This window comes from Anomaloglossus baeobatrachus, chromosome 3 (genome assembly GCF_048569485.1).
Source record: "Anomaloglossus baeobatrachus isolate aAnoBae1 chromosome 3, aAnoBae1.hap1, whole genome shotgun sequence".
NCBI lineage: Eukaryota > Metazoa > Chordata > Amphibia > Anura > Aromobatidae > Anomaloglossus > Anomaloglossus baeobatrachus.
Window position 1 is genome coordinate 373,782,991 of NC_134355.1, and position 17,679 is coordinate 373,800,669.

General features: G+C 44.8%; 1 protein-coding gene across 1 annotated transcript in view; it reads left to right on the forward strand.

Moving 5' to 3' along the window:
- ME1 (malic enzyme 1) overlaps positions 1 to 6,266 on the forward strand; it is a 592,001-nt gene extending 585,735 nt beyond the window's left edge. Inside the window, exons 13-14 of the mRNA XM_075340163.1 lie at positions 851 to 949; positions 5,957 to 6,266. Coding sequence (XP_075196278.1) covers positions 851 to 949; positions 5,957 to 6,124 — 267 coding nt within the window. The 3' untranslated portion in view covers positions 6,125 to 6,266. The remainder of the gene's footprint in view (positions 1 to 850; positions 950 to 5,956) is intronic.
- Positions 6,267 to 17,679: the final 11,413 nt, after the last annotated feature.

The window sequence follows — 17,679 nt, forward strand, 5'->3', positions numbered from 1 at the left end:
CAGTCAGAGGAGGCAGGTCAATGAAAGAAGAGTAAACCGTCAATCAAGCACAGGAGACATGCAGCAGGCGAGGAACAGGAACAGAGGGCAGGAGAGCTTCAAGTGCTACATGCCACCCTGAAGCGCTTCCAGCTTATTAGCATACAATTTCAATTCTGCATTTTTCAAAAACAGCAAAATGGATTTATACAATCAAGCTAGTGATTTCATCGGCTTTTAAGCCCCTCTACATACATGTCATTAGTTTCAGGTATAAAATCTTGATGACAGGTTCCCTAGTGACATGGGTCATGGGACTAAATCATAATTGGAATAAATGTAATTAGACAGATCCCACAAGACAATGCAAGGAATCCCCTAACAACAATACCGGAATCCTCACATCTAACCTTGTTCATTTAGTATGTATGCACCACCATGAGATACACAGGCTTACTAATAGATGTGATCAGTCACAACGGAGTACAATAAACCCAATAACACACTACCAAAAGTATCCACCAAATGGTAAAAGAAAAACAGCAAATATTGCAATACATCCCACGGACATTGTGTAGGCTGCACGACCACCTCGACATGCGTTTCGCACCTTCATCAGGAGTTTGTAGAACTAGCATGCATCTTACATTACTCTACTATGTTCTGACTTTCAGCATTTTCAGCTGTTTAAAAAAATAATAGTGAAAAATATGCAATTCTGGAAATTGTAGTGGTTATTTCTAGTAGTAAATAATCTAATCACTGCTAATAATACGTTATGTGTAGAGTCTTAGTATGTCATGTAAGTCAGATTATTACATGAAGAAATGTAAGCATCTATAGTGGTGTCACTCTATATTTTTGCACAAAGGTCATCGCTAAAGAGGTTTCTGATAAACATTTGGAAGAAGGACGTCTCTACCCACCTCTACAGACAATACAAGAAGTCTCCGTGAAGATAGCTGTGAAGGTAAGCAACAGCGCCTGTGAGGGTGTGTGCGTACTGAGTCTTTATGTTGATTTTTTGAAGCAGGAACTACACAGAAACTTCAAGTTTTGAGGATTTTTGCATTTTTAAGAGGATTTGGAAAGAATCTGCTTAGTTTTCGGTAAAAAACCAGTGTGCACATAAGCAAATAGAGAAGAGTAGTAAAGAAATTACACTATATTAACTATTATAACATGGACAGAATAAGAATACATTCTTTTGTCATTTTTAGTTAAAGGTAATTTGTCACCAGGTTTTTGCTCCGCCATCTAAGAGCAGCATAATGTAGAGACAGAGACTCTGATCCCAGCGGTATCTCTCTTACTGAGCTGTTTGCTGTAATTTTGATCAAATCATTGTTTTCTGTGCTGCAGATCTAGCAGTTATACAGAGCTCATGAATATGCTGGACTACCTGGCAGCACGGCAAGTAGTCCTGTAATGATAATCTACTGCTGATTAATCAGTGATTTTTATCAAAACTACACTAAGGGGTACTTTGCACGCTGCGACATCGCAAGCCGATGCTGCGATGCCGAGCGCGATAGTCCCCGCCCCCGTCGCAGCTGCGATATCCTTGTGATAGCTGCCGTAGCGAACATTATCGCTACGGCAGCTTCACATGGACTCACCCGCCCTGCGACGTCTTTCTGGCCGGCGACCCGCTTCCTTATTAAGGGGGTGGGTCGTGCGGCGTGACTACGACGTCACATGGCAGGCGGCCAATAGGAGCGGAGGGGCAGAGATGAGCGGGATGTAAACATCCCGCCCACCTCCTTCCTTCCGCATATCCTACGGAAGCCACGGTGACGCCGGTAGGAGATGTTCCTCGCTCCTGCGACTTCACACGCAGCGATGTGTGCTGCCGCAGGAGCGAGGAACAACATCGGACTGTCGCGTCAGCGTAATTATGGATTACGCCGACGCTACACCGATGATACGATTACGACGCTTTTGCGCTCGTTAATCGTATCATCTAGGCTTTACACACTACGATGTCACATGCGATGCCGGATGTGTGTCACTTTCAATTTGATCCCACCGACATCGCACCTGCGATGTCGTAGTGTGCAAAGTGCCCCTTAGTGTCACGAGGGACTATGGGGATAGCGGAAAACCAGGGCCCCTAAGCGGACCTTCAGACTACGATGGTCCTGTGCTATCCCTATTCTCAGAGATACCTCTAATGATGGGGATGTCTGGGTCTCCTTCCTGGCTCTCCTCCTGACCAGCCCTGATCGTATTCCCAAGGGCGGCCAGTACAGTAGTGTGATTTAACCCACAGAAATAGACAAACAGGAGAAACAAAAACTCGGTCACACAATACGCATGCACAGAGGTATAAGACAATTATTATTATTATTATTTATTATTATAGCGCCATTTATTCCATGGTGCTTTACAAGTGAAAGAGGGTATACGTACAACAATCATTAACAGTACAAGACAGACTGGTATAGGAGGAGAGAGGACCCTGCCCGCGAGGGCTCACAGTCTACAGGGAATGGGTGATGGTACAATAGGTGAGGACAGAGCTGGTTGTGCAGTGGTCTACTGGACTGAGGGCTATTGTAGGTTGTAGGCTTGTTGGAAGAGGTGGGTCTTGAGGTTAAGACAATAGGAAATTAGGAGGAAAACAAGAGCAGGGTGGAAATAACAAGACAATGGGTAACTCCACAAAAGCACCAAACATAAAGCAACTCTTTCTCTGGCAAATCTGGGGCACCAAAGCACACAGAACAACACAGCAGAAACTATAGTCACTATGGATGGAAGATCTCCTACAACCTAAATATGGGAGGAGCAGATGTGATAGGCTCCCTTACAACACACACACTTGTGTACACACTTGCCCTGAGGAAGCCGCTGTGCGGCGATACGCGTGGGTTCCCCACGGTATTTTCTGTCCCCTGTGTACCTCCTTTGGCCTTGCTTACTTGCACATGGTATATTTCTTTGCCATTATTTGGCTGCCACATTTTATATAGTTTTTGCCTGTGGATATATAACCGCTTGCCATTTACGTGTTTTAGGAGGTGATACTGGTCCCCTGATATATATTGGTACTGCTTGTTGCCTATACATATATTTTCCTTCGGGATATGACTGTTTATTATGGCCGGTTGGCACTGCTACTACATGGTTATATATATTCCCTTAAGCAGGTTTTTCTGATTGTGTACAAGCCAGTTGGCATCTTGCATTTATGTGAGATATTTCATCAGCCTTTATACATTTTTGCATGATTCATATTTTATATGTATGACGTCTTTATTATTGCATATTATTGCTCATGCTGTGTATATGACGGGGGTCACAAGGGGTATCAGGCCGTGTTATCTTGTGTGTCACATTTTTTAGTGTTTTTATTCTTGCTGTCACAATAAAGATTTGCCTTTTATATATATACTATTGTAGGTGTGCTCCCTGTTATATGTAGCTCTTTTCTCCATACATTGTCCAGGCTCCCTTACAACATGTGATCCCAGAAGCCTAACAAGCAGGCTAGCAGAGGATAACTGTTGCTAACCTGTCTATGACTGAGCATACTGCTGGTTGACACCCGAGTCTGCCTGTGTATATCAGAAACACTAGAGAAACCACTGGGCGGAGTGTCAGAATCTGTAATGTGAACAGCGTCTGATGCTGTCATAACAGTCGGCAAGTTTTGTGTAAAACTTCGCGTGACACTAATCAGAGCCCAGTAAGTGAAACATCGCTGGAATCAGGATTTCTGCCCCTACGTTATGCTACTCTCAGATTTTTGTCTTAAAGATTGTCTATCAATAGTCTAGTGCTGCCCTTCTTACTTCATAAAAAAGAGGGCAGCCACCGACTGGGGATTTTTCTTAATATCAGCTGATTACAAAAGTGTTCATAAATAACTGTAATGCCCGATGAAAACGTCGGGGACATACTTCTGGGTTTTTAGATTTCAGCATGCAGATCAGATTCCACCAACCCTCTCATAGTACAAGAAGGAGACCTCGCTCTTTGCACCAACCCAGCGCTGCTGCGTACTATAAGATTTCACTGAATGGTGACATCATTCAATAGCCGCTTAGTAAAGTACGCGGCAGCACTGGGTTAGTGCAAGGAGTGAGAATTCACTACAGGTAAGGTTGTGGGATTCTGCTTTGGATGCTGCAATCCCACAACATGGAAGTTGGGGCACGACTGTGGATAGGTACTCTTTAACTGACAAAATGGGAGTGGCTTAGCCAGAAACAGGGCTTGGGCTAAGACGCGTTGAATTGATGCAAAATTTGGCTGCAAAAAATCTGCCCTATAGTTCACCAAACCGGTGGTGTAAAGTTGGATAAGACAGGAGTGAGATGTGGCAATTTTATTATACAGCATGAACTATTGCAATAAATCTGGCGTATCTAGTCTTAATAAATTTGTCCAAAGGTCTGTGAATTGTGAGGTGTCTCCTGTGAAAGTGAAGTCTGTATTACGGACCTTACAACCAGACTATGCACTTTTATCACTAGAAAACTCTAAGGGGTACTTTGCACACTACGACATCGCAAGCCGATGCTTGCGATGCCGAGCGCGATAGTCCCCGCCCCCGTCGCAGCAGCGATATCTTGTGATTGCTGCCGTAGCGAATATTATCGCTATGGCAGCTTCACATGCACTTACCTGCCCTACGACGTCGCTCTGGCCGACGAACCGCCTCCTTACTAAGGGGGCGGGTCGTGCGGCGTCACAGCGGCAGGCGGCCAATAGGAGCGGAGATGAGCGGGATGCAAACATCCCGCCCACCTCCGTCCTTCCGCATAGCCGGCGTGAGCCGAGGTGACGCAGGTAGGAGATGTTCCTCGCTCCTGCGGCTTCACACACAGCGATGTGGGCTGTCGCAGGAACGAGGAACAACATCGTACCGTCGCTGCAGCTACATTATAGAAATGTCGGACCCTACGCCGATGATACGATTATGACGCTTTTGCGCTCGTTAATCGTATCGAAAAGGATTTACACACTACGATATCGACAGCGACGCCGGATGTGTGTCACTTTCGATTTGACCCCCCCGACATCGCACCTGCGATATCGTAGTGTGCAAAGTACGCCTAAGGGGCACAGTTATACTAAATGGAGTCTGAATATCACATGTACTTGGCTTAGATATCACATCTACTAAATACTCATCAGTATTTAGTTAGTATATTGCCGCTGTATTTCTAAGCCAACATCTAGGGTGGAACAAACTTGATCTGAGTCTTTAAGCCACTCTTTGTTTTGGCTTATTAATACTAATTAAATACTGATGAAAAATAGCAATGTGTGAATAAGGCCTAATACAGATGTTGAAATGCAGCTGTTTAATAACTTAATGAAAATGGTTTAAGCACAATGATTAAACTTGCAGTATAAATCCTGTATACATGTAATTGTTGTATAATTAAAGGGGTTGTCCACTATTTGGATAAACCCTTCTTAAATACTTTGTAAAAATAAAACTAGGAGATTCCCACCTCTCACGAGGTCGCTGTTCCAGCAATTTCGGTGCATGGTCTCCCGCAGCTTGTGTGATATTTTATGTCATGTGAGCACTGCAGCCAATCAGCGGCCACTAATGAGCTGCAGTACACAAACCTCCCTTGAACATCCAGGATGGCGATGGTACAGGAGGGGAGATTTCGATATTTTAATCTTATAGCATTTAAGAAGTGGACAACCCCTTTAAGTAACACCCTTGAGAATAATAGGAGTATACACCAGGAAGGTTTATATAGAGGTGGCTTTGACTTTACAGGCCATTTTTATCGATGGTAGGTATGTGTAAATATATTCAGTAGAAGAAAGAAGCAATTTCAAATAAACCTTTTTGATAAATCTAGCACGCGTGATGTGCGAGTATACTTTACACTGTTGGATGTTTGATCTAGCACTATGTGATTGATTCATTCATGGCAGAAGTAATAGATCATTTGTGGTTATGATGGATGTTATTTTGAAAGTTTATAATCCTATGTATTTCCAGGTTGTGGAGAATGCCTACAAGGATAATACAGCATCTGTCTTCCCAGAGCCCGAGGATAAGGAGGCGTTTGTCCGTTCCCAGATGTACAGCACGGACTATGACCAGTTTGTAGTGGATTCCTACTCCTGGCCTGAAGACGCAATGAAAGTTCAGACTGTCACTATCTGACACAAAGGAAAGGAGTCAGATTGATTTTTCTCCCCCAAAACATTAAGAAATGTTATTGTCTAACACTTTTTGTATTGACTTAGTACTAAATTTTATAAATCACACTTCAAATAAAAGCGCAATGTAGAGCTTCTTAAAAATTCCTTTATTGTTTATTACATGACTGAGTCGTAAATCAAGATTTAGGGGCACTAATGTAGATAAAAGGCAGAAATAATCCAGCTACTGAAATGCTACATGTAGAGTGTGGTAGTAAAATGACACATATTACATATAAACTACTGTGCAAAAATGCTGCAAAGAATGCTTCAAAATTAGTAACGTTAATAGTTTATTTTCATTAGCTAATGAACAAAAGAAAAATCCAAATCAAATGAATATTTGGTGTGACCATTCTTTACCTTCAAAACAGAAACAATTCTTCTAGGTACTTACACACCATGTTTGGAGTAAAGGCTACTTTACACACTGCGATATCGGTCCCGATATCGCTAGTGTGGGTACCCGCCCCCATCTGTTGCGCGACACGGGCAAATCGCTGCCCGTGTCGCACAACAGCCGTCGCACATACATACCTGTCTGGCGACGTCGCTGTGACGGGCGAACCGCCTCCTTTCTAAGGGGGCGGTCCGTGCGGCGTCACAGCAACGTCACTGAACCGCCACCCAATAGCAGCGGAGGGGCGGAGCTGAGCGGGACGTAACATCCCGCCCACCTCCTTCCTTCTGCATAGCGGCCGGGAGGCAGGTAAGGGGAGCTTCCTCGTTCCTGCTGCAGTAACGAGATTTGAGAATGGACCCCCATGTCACCGATGAGCGACTATGCACGTTTTTGCAACGATGCAAAATCGCTTATCGGTGTCACACGCAACAGCATCGCTAATGCGGCCGGATGTGCGTCACGAATTCCGTGACCCCAACGACTCCGCATTAGCGATGTCGCAGCGTGTAAAGCCCGCTTAACTCAGCAAGGAGGTTGTTCCAAACATCGCGGAGAAGTAACCACAGATCTGTGGATGCAGGTTTGCACAAATCCTTCTGTCTGTTCATGTAATCCCATGAGATGTTGAGATCAGGGCGTCAAGATTTTTGCAATAACCTAACTGCTGATTTTCTTCAAAAACTGTGAGTGTACCTAGCAGAATTGATGCTTTGATATTGTTTTGAAGGCAAGGACAGTCTTATCAAATATTGGTTTGATTTAGATTTCTGTTTTGTTTACTCCCTTTGCATTTTGTTAGTGGCTAAAAAAAATAACCTATTAACACTGCTATTTTTGAAAATGTTTTACTTTGCAGCACTTTATACATACCTGGCTAAATCCTTTGCAGAGAATTGAACTATGTTATCCTATCCAGTGACATAACTAGAATTCATAGGGCCTCATCACAGGCCCACTACCTAACAAGGATACTGCAACAGCAGCATAAATTGCAACAATTGCAGGCATAGATAATACCGCCATATATATTAGAAAACCCATATATAGTGTTTCATAGCAGAAAGTCAGTGTTATTCCCTACAAAAAATATACAATTTTCTTGAAGTTGGGACTTATGGGCCATATTGCAACTGCAATGGTGACTGTAGCTGTTGTTACACCAATAGTTTATACTTTTTGCAGTTATTTTTGTCTAATAGATGGGCATGTACTATTATTAATCAGCAAATGCAGCTGACACAATTCGATTAATACAGATACACAATATGGATTGAATTATCTGTATTTTGTGCATGCAGTTGTGTATCTTGGGGTGGTGCAGGCAGGGCATTTGCCCTGGACGCAGAGGGCAGCGGTCCAAAGGATCTGTCACACACAGAGATATATCTGCGGCAGATCTGTGGTTGCAGTGAAATTGTGGACAATCAGTGCCAGGTTTGTGGCTGTGTACAAATGGAACAATATGTCCATGATTTCACTGCAACCACAGATCTGCCAAAGATTTATCTCTGTGTGTGACAGGGCCTCAAGGTGTCGCCCAGGTGGCTGCATTTTGTTACCCGCGAGAATGTGATTACGCTATTTTCCAAATCTGCTGTCAAGCTGACTGCCAGCTCCCAGCATTCAGTTGTATTTGCGTCTTGCAGGCACGAGTACAATTCAAGATATAACTGTGAGCACTTCCAGGTCAGAGCAACTTCAGCAGCATGATCAGGTCAGGTAATTATGCTGCTAATGTCACTCCTGCGCCGTATAGAAGCTGGTTGATGGCAACGTAAGTATCACAAGACACAGTATGACAAGTATAGGCGGTGGAGAAGGGGGTTAAATGTGTGAGTAGACAGTATGGGCAGGGAGAGCTGGGAATGTGTGATGAAAAAGTATGGGCAGGGGAAGGGGTGGGAATGTAAGACAGTAAGGGGGTTAAATGTGTGAAGGAACAGTAAGGGAAGCAGGGAGAAATGTGTGAAATGACAGTATGGGTGGAGGGAAATGTATGAGCAGACAGAATGGCCAGGTGGAAGGAAATATGTGAGGAGACAGTTTTGAGAGGGACGGGAATGTGAGGTGGTGTATTCAAGGAGAAAAGTAGAAGGGGGCACAATATAGAGACTAGGTAATGTGGGATGGCAGTATAGCTAGGGGCAGTGTATGAGCACAGTGTGAGAGGACATATACACATACAGTATGTAACAAAGGGGGAAAACATGAGGTGGCAGAACAGTATAGAGACTGGGGACACAGTGTCAGGGGACAATTTGAATAAGAGGCCCAGTATGATAAATTGAGGATAGTGGGTAGGCCATGTACTGCAAGGGAGGCAGTGTGGGGTCATACTTTGTGCAGGGAGCACAGTGAAGAGTAATTATTTACTTAGAGGCACAGCATGGAACAGATATTTTTATTCAGGAGAATAATGACAATGTAATATTTAAGAATGATCTGCAGAAGACAGGAGAAAAAAGATGTCTGTAGAGATGAGCTGTGGATATGAAAAGTCATCATGATGTCTGGACAAGATGGAGAAGAAAGTAAAGAAAACAACTATAATCACAGAATATGTTGCCTATAAGGTACCTGCATGTAAATGTAATTGTACATGGGGGTGAATTGACATTACAATTGATTGCTACACTAAGCATGTATGCACTGATGGTGGTTCTGGTGATGTATTCATGGACTGATGGTGGTTCTGGTGATGTATTCATGTACTTATGGTGGTTCTGGTCATGGATTCATGTGCTGATGGTGGTTCTGGTGATGTATTTATGTACGGATTGTGTTTTTAGTAAAGTATTTCTTTACTGATAGTGGTTGTGGTGCTATATTAATGTTCTAATTGTGGTTCTGGTGATGTATTCCTGTACTGATGGTGTTTTGTGTAATATATTTCTGTACGGTGTGTTTTCTGGTGTATATCTGTACTGTAAGTGGTTTTGGTAATGTATGTCTGTACTGATGGTGATTCTCGTGATGTGTTCCTGTACTGATGGTGTTTTTAATGTTGTATTTCTATGCTGATGGTGGTTGTGGTGATCTATTCATGTACTGATGGTGCTTTTGGTGATGTATTCCTGTACTGATGGTTCTGGTAATGTACTCCTGGACTGTTTGTGGTTCTTGTGATGTATTTCTGTACTATTGGTGATTCTGGTCATGTATTTTGGTACTGTTTGTGGTTCTGGTGACTTATGTCTGGATGGCTTATGGTTCTGGTGATGTATTTCTGTATTGATAGTGCTTCCAGTGATGTATTGCTGTACTGATGGTGCTTGTGATGCTGTATTTCTGTGCTAATGGTGGGTCTGGTGATGGTTTCATGTACTGTTAATGGTTTTGGTGATTTATTCCTGTAGTGACGGTGGTATTGGTGATATAATTCTGTAAATGTAATGGTTTTGATTAAGGATGAGTGAAACCAAACAGTAAAGTTTGGGGTTCGTACCGGATACCGGGTGTCTTTGGCTTGAAGTGAGCTTTTGGGTGCTGTTTAGGTGCTAATAAGGTTTGTTGAAATGCTTCAGCACATCTAAATCTACAAGTTTTATTGCATGCAAAAGATGCCTACATGTTGCTGTGAACAATAAAGGGAAAAAAATGAGGTGGGCTCCTGCTTATTTTTTATAACCAGCACAGGTAAAGCAGACAGCTGGGGGCTGCAGCCCTCAGCTGTCTGCTTTGCCTTGGCTGGTTATCAAAAATAGAAGGGACTCCATGCCATTTTTTTATTATTTATTTAAATTATTGGAAATAAGAGCACGACATCCCCCCTATTTTTGATAGCCACACAAGGTAAAATAGACTGCTGGGGTCTGTTATTATTAGGCTGGGAAGGCACATGGTTATTGGCTCTTCCTAGCCTAAAAATAGCAGCCCCCAGCTGCCCCAGAAGTGGCACACCCGTCAGACAGCTAGCGCTTTGCCCTGCTTTTCCCGATTGCCCTGATGGGATGAAACGTAGTAAATACTTTTGGAGTTACAAGCCTATGGGTTAGTAATGGATGCATACTTGCAGTCACGTGTAAAGATTGGGGAACCCGCAGATGTTCAGGTTCGGTGGATCAGGCTGGACCTCTGACTGCAACCAATCAGAGATGCTTTCACAGACTGCCGGCGTCCTGGCATCTGTGATTGGTTGACCTCACACAAATGTGGAGTGTAAAATTAAATCAACAATTGGAAAAAATGGCATAGCGTCACCCGTATTTTGATACCCAGTACAGATAAAGCAGGCAGCTGGAGTCTGCAGCACGAAGTTGTGAGCATTATTTTGGTTGTGTATCAAAATTCAAGGGACCATGTGTTTTTTTTTTTAATTTTTAAATAAATAATTTTTAAAAATGGTGTGCAGTCCTGCCCTATTTTGATACCCAGACAAGATAAAGCGGAAAGCTGGGGACTGGTATTATCAGGCTCGGGAGGCCCATGGTTATTGGGTCCACCCCAGCCTAAAAATAGCAGCCTGCAGCTGGCCCAGAATTGGCACATCCGTTAGATGTCCTGGTGCGGTGGTACACACAAATCTACAAGCTATTTTTTCTATCAAAAACATACCCTATGAACCACATTACAAGTCAATGTCTGGTACCAATTTTGTTGGTTGTATGATGTATCTAGTATTGTGTCTCATTTCTTACTCAGAAGACAGGAATAAATGACTACCACGCTACACAAACGTTTATATAGGACAACAGGGTAAGTAGTCACAAATACTGTGGGCCTGATTAAGCAACACTTTTATTCCAGTATCCTAGCATAAAGAGCTTTAAAAAGCTGCATAAGTTCGGCACAGCTGGCGGCTGTGTTAAAATTATGCGACTTTTCGCGTCCTTACACCATCTTTTCCCAGCTCCAATAAAGTGGGCAGGGCTAGGGCAGAATGGGAAGAAAGCATGACAGGCTGCGGTGTTCACTGCAGGGACTGGAATAGAAGGTGTGTTGAGGCGCCCAGATAGGTGCACACAACTCTTACGGGTGCTTCAGTTTCATGAAGAGGCGTACACCCATCTCTTTAAGATCGGTGTCGTCTTGCTGTATGGGGCTCTCAGTATCTTTTAAGTTGGAGACCTGTGTCATCAGATGAGCTGTCTTATAGATTTCATTACGAATAGCATTCTGTAGTATGCCATGTACTGTGATAAGCAGAAGCTGCAGAAACCAAACAAAGGAAAATATAAAAAAACAAAAAAAAAAACCTTTTGCAAAATGTTCATGCATTTAAAGCAAACTGTTGTCACCACTTTTTATCCTTCTAGCATCATCCTCACAACCCCCTTATATTTATCAGTTGCCCCACAAACCTTATAATTGTTCTGGATACCTGAAGATTATAATGCAGATCCACTGATATAAGTGATCACGACACATCACACTACAGTTAGTACAGCGCATTCTCGTAGCCTGTGTTACTACCACGGTAGATCAATTTCTTACACATCTGTTTACCAGGCCAGTTGTGTTGTGTCTTTCGGCTACACCCTTATATAATTCCCTCTCTGTAAACACATTTCATGCGCTGTGTATACAGGGTGTGTTCTGCGTTCTAAACCTTTTATAAGAAGTAATAAATGCATTTTATATTGTGTAGCCCACCCATTCAGATCTCAATTAGAAAGAAATGCTACAAAATACAAGCCTATACAGTAGAACATCTGATCTTATTCTCTCAGCAAAGACAAACAACAATCCGATCAGCCATGATATAAAAACAAATAGATTATCTCACAGCGATGGTGTTTGTCAAGGGGTGGTATAAATTAGGCAGCAAGGGAACCGTCAGTTTGTGAAAAGTTGATGTGCTGGAAAACAAAATATAGTAATGGAATACTATAATAGTATGGAACTTGGCAAATTTCACAAGGGCCACATTGTGATGTCTAGATGTTTGAGAAAATGCAGCTACTAAATGGCAGGTCTTTAGGGATGTCCTTGGTCTGAGGAGATTAGTACCCTGTAAAAGTGATGCATGAAAAAAATGGGTGAACCGGTGACAGGATCATTGGTGCGTAAAGATCATTGACGCCGCTCCAAATAAAAGACTAGTCCTGGTCTGATGTCACGAAAGAGTTACTACTGCTGAAAAAGAAGATGGAGGCTATTATAGCAAGGTATCAGAAGAAATAGAGCACAGGCTGCGCTTGTCCGACACCAAAAGAAAGTGGGCACATGAGCATTAGAACTGGATCTCATAACAATGTTTCATATGTCACTCCTGTGACACTGGGCAATGCGGTCAGTGGGCAAGCAGACCAAATTGTCAAGCCTTAATACCGTGTTAGCATTGCAGACAAGTCCTCATGATTTCTTCATGTTACCACTCTCCCTGTTAGTCCAACCATTTCATCATATGTTTCATTGTATGCAGATTTAGGGGTACTTTGCACGCTGCAACATCGCAGGCCGATCCTGCGATGCCGAGCGCGATAGTCCCTGCCCCCGTCGCAGCAGCGATATCCTTGTGATAGCTGCCGTAGCGAACATTATCGCTACGGCAGCTTCACATGGACTCACCTGCCCTGCGACCGTCGCTCTGGCCGGCGACCCGCCTCCTTGTTAAGGGGGCGGGTCGTGCAGTGTCACTGCAACGTCACACGGCAAGAGGCCAATCGGAGCGGAGGGGCGGAGATGAGTGGGATGTAAACATCCCGCCCACCTCCTTCCTTCCGCATATCCTACGGAAGCCGCAGTGACGCCGGTAGGAGATGTTCGTCGCTCCTGCGGCTTCACACACAGCGATGTGTGCTGCCACAGGAGCGAGGAACAACATCGGACTGTCACGCCGATGATACGATTACGACGCTTTTGCGCTCGTTAATTGTATCAGCGAGCCTTTACACACTACGATGTCGCATGCGATGCCGGAAGTGCGTCATTTTCAATTTGACCCCACCGACATCGCACCTCCGATATCGTAGTGTGCAAAGCCCGCCTTAGTCTTACCGACATGCCAATTGCACAGAGCTATGTCTAACCCTTCTGGATGACCAATTTCTGTATTGGAATAAATGTTATAAGCAATTCATATGAAAGAAAAAATATATCTGAAAACATCATCTCAACCCACAAGGAATTAATCTTGTCGACTTCACATTTTTTTCCCATGCGTAGCCCATTTACCAGGCCAAGTTTGACACCCTTGGTTTAGACCAGGAGTCTCAAACTCAGCTGGGTGTATGGGCCACACATAGAAAAAAATAATTGATTGCAGGTCAAAGTGACAATTTTATTCCTGCCATATTTTTTTTCAATTACTCCTTTGCATCACTCTTTTTGAACATTTTTTTGCTCATTTATTATAACAAACTTGCACTTTTTTTTGTTATATTATATATATATTTTTAAAAATAAATCTTTGATGGTAAAAAAAAGTCATGCTTTATTTTTGTTTACATTTTATCCATTTCTTGTAAGTAATATAGTTTTAAGGGTACTTTACACGCTGCGTTATCGGTACCGATATCGCTGGCGAGCGTATCCGCCCCCGTCGGTTATGCGTCATGGGAAAAATCGCTGCCCGTGTCGCACAACGTCGCTAACACCCGTCACACATACTTACCTGCCTAGCGACGTCGCTGTTGCTGGCAAACCGCCTTCTTTCTAAGGGGGCGGTTCGTTTGGCGTCACAGCGACGTCACTATGCGGCTGCCCAATAGAAGCGGAGGGACGGAGATGAGCGGAACTAACATTCCGCCCACCTCCTTCCGTCCTCATTACCGGCGGCCGCAGGTGTGATGCTGTTACTCGTTCCTGCGATGTCACACGTAGCTATGTGTGCTGCCGCAGGAACGACAAACAACATCGCTACTGACCAGACAACGATAAATGGTAAGTGAACGACCTCTCACAGACAAACGATTGTTGTCTCTTTTGCGATTGTTTAAGGTCGCTCATACGTCTCACATGCTGCGATGTCACTAACAACGCCGGATGTGCGTCACAAACACCGTGACCCCGACGATAAATCGTTAGCAATGTCACAGCGTGTAAATGGCCCTTTAGGCTATGTGCCCACAGGGAAAGTGTCCTGCGGATATATCCGCAGGACATTCCGCAGGAGCTCCCAGAGAACCGCAGCACATCTTTGTCTGTTTACATGCTGCGGTTTTATTGCGGATATGCTGCGGTATTATGCATTGAGGATACAGTACAATGGCTTCGGCACTGCATCCTCAATGCAGAACAAGTGCTGAGTGATCGGGGCGTTCATATTTACCTCCATCACACAGCACTTCACTCTCCGGCCGTGTCTGTCTGCACTTTGCAGGAGGTGGGCGTCACATGACCGGAGCTCGTGCAGGCCCTGCCCACCTCCTACTTCTGGCTCCACCGCGCTCCTCTGCACTGGAGGAAGTGACTCCAGTGTCTTCTATCAAGGCAGGATAGGACGCTGTGGAAAAATCCGTAGGAATAATTCACATGCTGCAGATTTTTCCGCAGGGAAATCCGCATTATTTCTGCTGCGGAAAAAAAAGGCAGCATGCGTACAGCACTCCCCAAATGCCAAAGAAATGGCTGAGGACTCGCTGTACTGTGGATTTTTGAAAAATCCGCGGAATTTCCGGGAAAAAATTGCGGCAAATTTCGCTAATTTTCCGCAGCGTGGGCACATAGCCTTACAATTAGCACCATATAGTAATTTTGCTAATGTTCCCATCCTGGTCTCTGTTCTGATATGTACGCATCCTTGTCCCCATAATGTAGTACAGTGCCCATCCTTGTCCCCTTTTACAAATGTACCCCATCCTTGTCCTCATCCTGTAGTAATGTGGCCATCCTGTAATAATGTGCCCCATTCTGTAGTAATATGCCATTCCTGTAGTAATGTGCGCATCCTTGCCCCCATCCTTTAGTAATGTGCCCATCCTGTAATGTGCCTCATACTTGTTCCCATTCTGTAGTAATGTTTTCATCCTTGTCGCCTTTTACAAATATGCCCCATCCTCATCCCCATCCTGTAGTAATGTGCCCATCCTGTAGTAATGCGCCCATCCTTGTCCCCTTTTACAAATGTGCCCCATCCTTGTCCCCATCCTGTAGTAATGTGCCCCTCATGTAGTAACGTGCCTTAGCCTTGTTCCCTTTAACTAATGTGCCCCATCCTTGTCCCTATCCTATAGTTATAGTAATGTGCCCATCTTGTAGTAATGTGTCCCATCCTTGTCCCCATCCTGCAGTAATGTGCTCATCCTGTAGTAATGTCCCCCTTAACTAATGTGTCCCACCTTTTTCCTCATCCTGCAGTAATGTACCCAACCTTGTCCCCTTTTACAAATGTGCCCCACCCTTGTCCCCATCCTGTAGTAATGTGCTCATCCTTGTCCCCTTTAACTAATGTATCCATGCAGGTCCTCTTCTTGTAATGTCCCCCTTTACTGATCCTCTTCTTGTAGCAATATCTCATTCTGATCCCCTATTGTGTCACAAACACACACACACACACACACACACACTAACAGTGTCCCATCCTGGGCTCCTATTGTGCCACTCTTTACACACACACACACACACACACACACTATTAATGTCCCATCCTGGTCCCCTATTGTGCCATTCTACACACTCATACACACAAACATTCTTCTCATCTGTCCTCTCTTCCTTTGGCGTCCTCTTACCTGCTTCTTGCGGCCCGCAGGCACGTCCCCCCCTTGACATTCGTGGCCACTGTCAGTGCTTCATCTAAAATTCAGATGAACGTTTTGCCGTTGCCGTGCAGAGTCAAACACTCTCTGCACTCCTCCAATGTCAGTCGCTGGCCAGTCAGAGGCAAGCAGGTGACATCATACGCATCAGCTGCTTGCCTCTGATTGGCCAGTGACTGGTATTGGAATAGTTATGCAGAGAGAGCTTGACTCTGCCAGTGCCGGTAAGACATTCATCTCAAATAAATCAGTGTGCAGACTACTGTGGCTCCTGCACTGGCCGTGATCGTCAAGGGTGGGCTCATGCCTGCGGGCCACAAGAAGCAGCTTGAGGGGCCACATGAGGCCAGCGTGTTTAAGATCTATAGTTTAAACCCTGTGTAATTGCTTTTCCTGGTTGTGCCACGAACAAAGTACATTTTAATCATTAGATTTTGGAATAAAAATAAGTTTCACAACTAGCTATGCTCAAAAAAGGAAAAAATGTTCCTGAGCTGAGATAATCTTTTAAATTTGTACCTGCTATGTCCTGTGTAATGGCAGTCTCTGACTATGAAGGAACATGGTCGGCACACACCACAATTCCTGGCCTGAAGTGCAAACAAAAGAGTATGCAGATGTCGCGGGCGGAGGAGGGGACGCCGTGCTCTCCCTACTGCTCGGGTCCGGCTGCCGCGGCTGCTGTGGCCTGCCGCTGCTCGGTGGCTCGAGCGATACCCACTCCTCGGCTTCAATCTGGGCCGAAGGAGCCCTACTTTGCCCGCAGGCGCTGGCCCTGGGAAACTGGTGCCCTGGCGGTGGTGGTGTCTCTCCTTCACAGTCAAGCTGTTGCCTTCAATCGGGACTTGGTTGTTAGGAGACAGAGGTCCCCTTCACTGACGGATTTGGCAAATTATGGCGACTCCTAGCCTTGCCGGGATCCGAGAGGCCCCTGCCCTGGTGCTGACTGTTCTTCGTATACTGCTCCGGTACCGCCGGGTCACCACCCGTCCGCGGTCCTTCCAGCAACCTCCGAGCAGTCCCCCTGCAGACTATCACCGCCGTCTGCTGACCTTGCTGTCACTGTCCGGGGCACACACCCGGGCCAACTTCAGGTTTTACAAAACTGTTTTTTTTCACTTTACTTCAGCTTCTCTCCTAAGCTCCTCTACCACTTCACTGTTTACTCCTCACACTTCAAACTCTCTCTCTGATCTGCCTGGTTTTCCCGCCTCCAGGGCTGTGAACTCCTCGGTGGGCGGAGCCAACCGCCTGGCCCACCCCCTGGTGTGGACATCAGCCCCTGGAGGAAGGCAACAAGGATTTTGTGGTTAGCCTTGGTGTACCTGCAGGGAATGTGGGGTGCATGTGGTGTTGTGACCTGTGACCCCTGGCTTGCCCAGGGCGTCACACAGACAGGACAGCATGGGATAGCAGCTGATTCTTTCTGTGAGGTAAAACATTTTTTTATATTAAGTATAATACTGGCAGGGA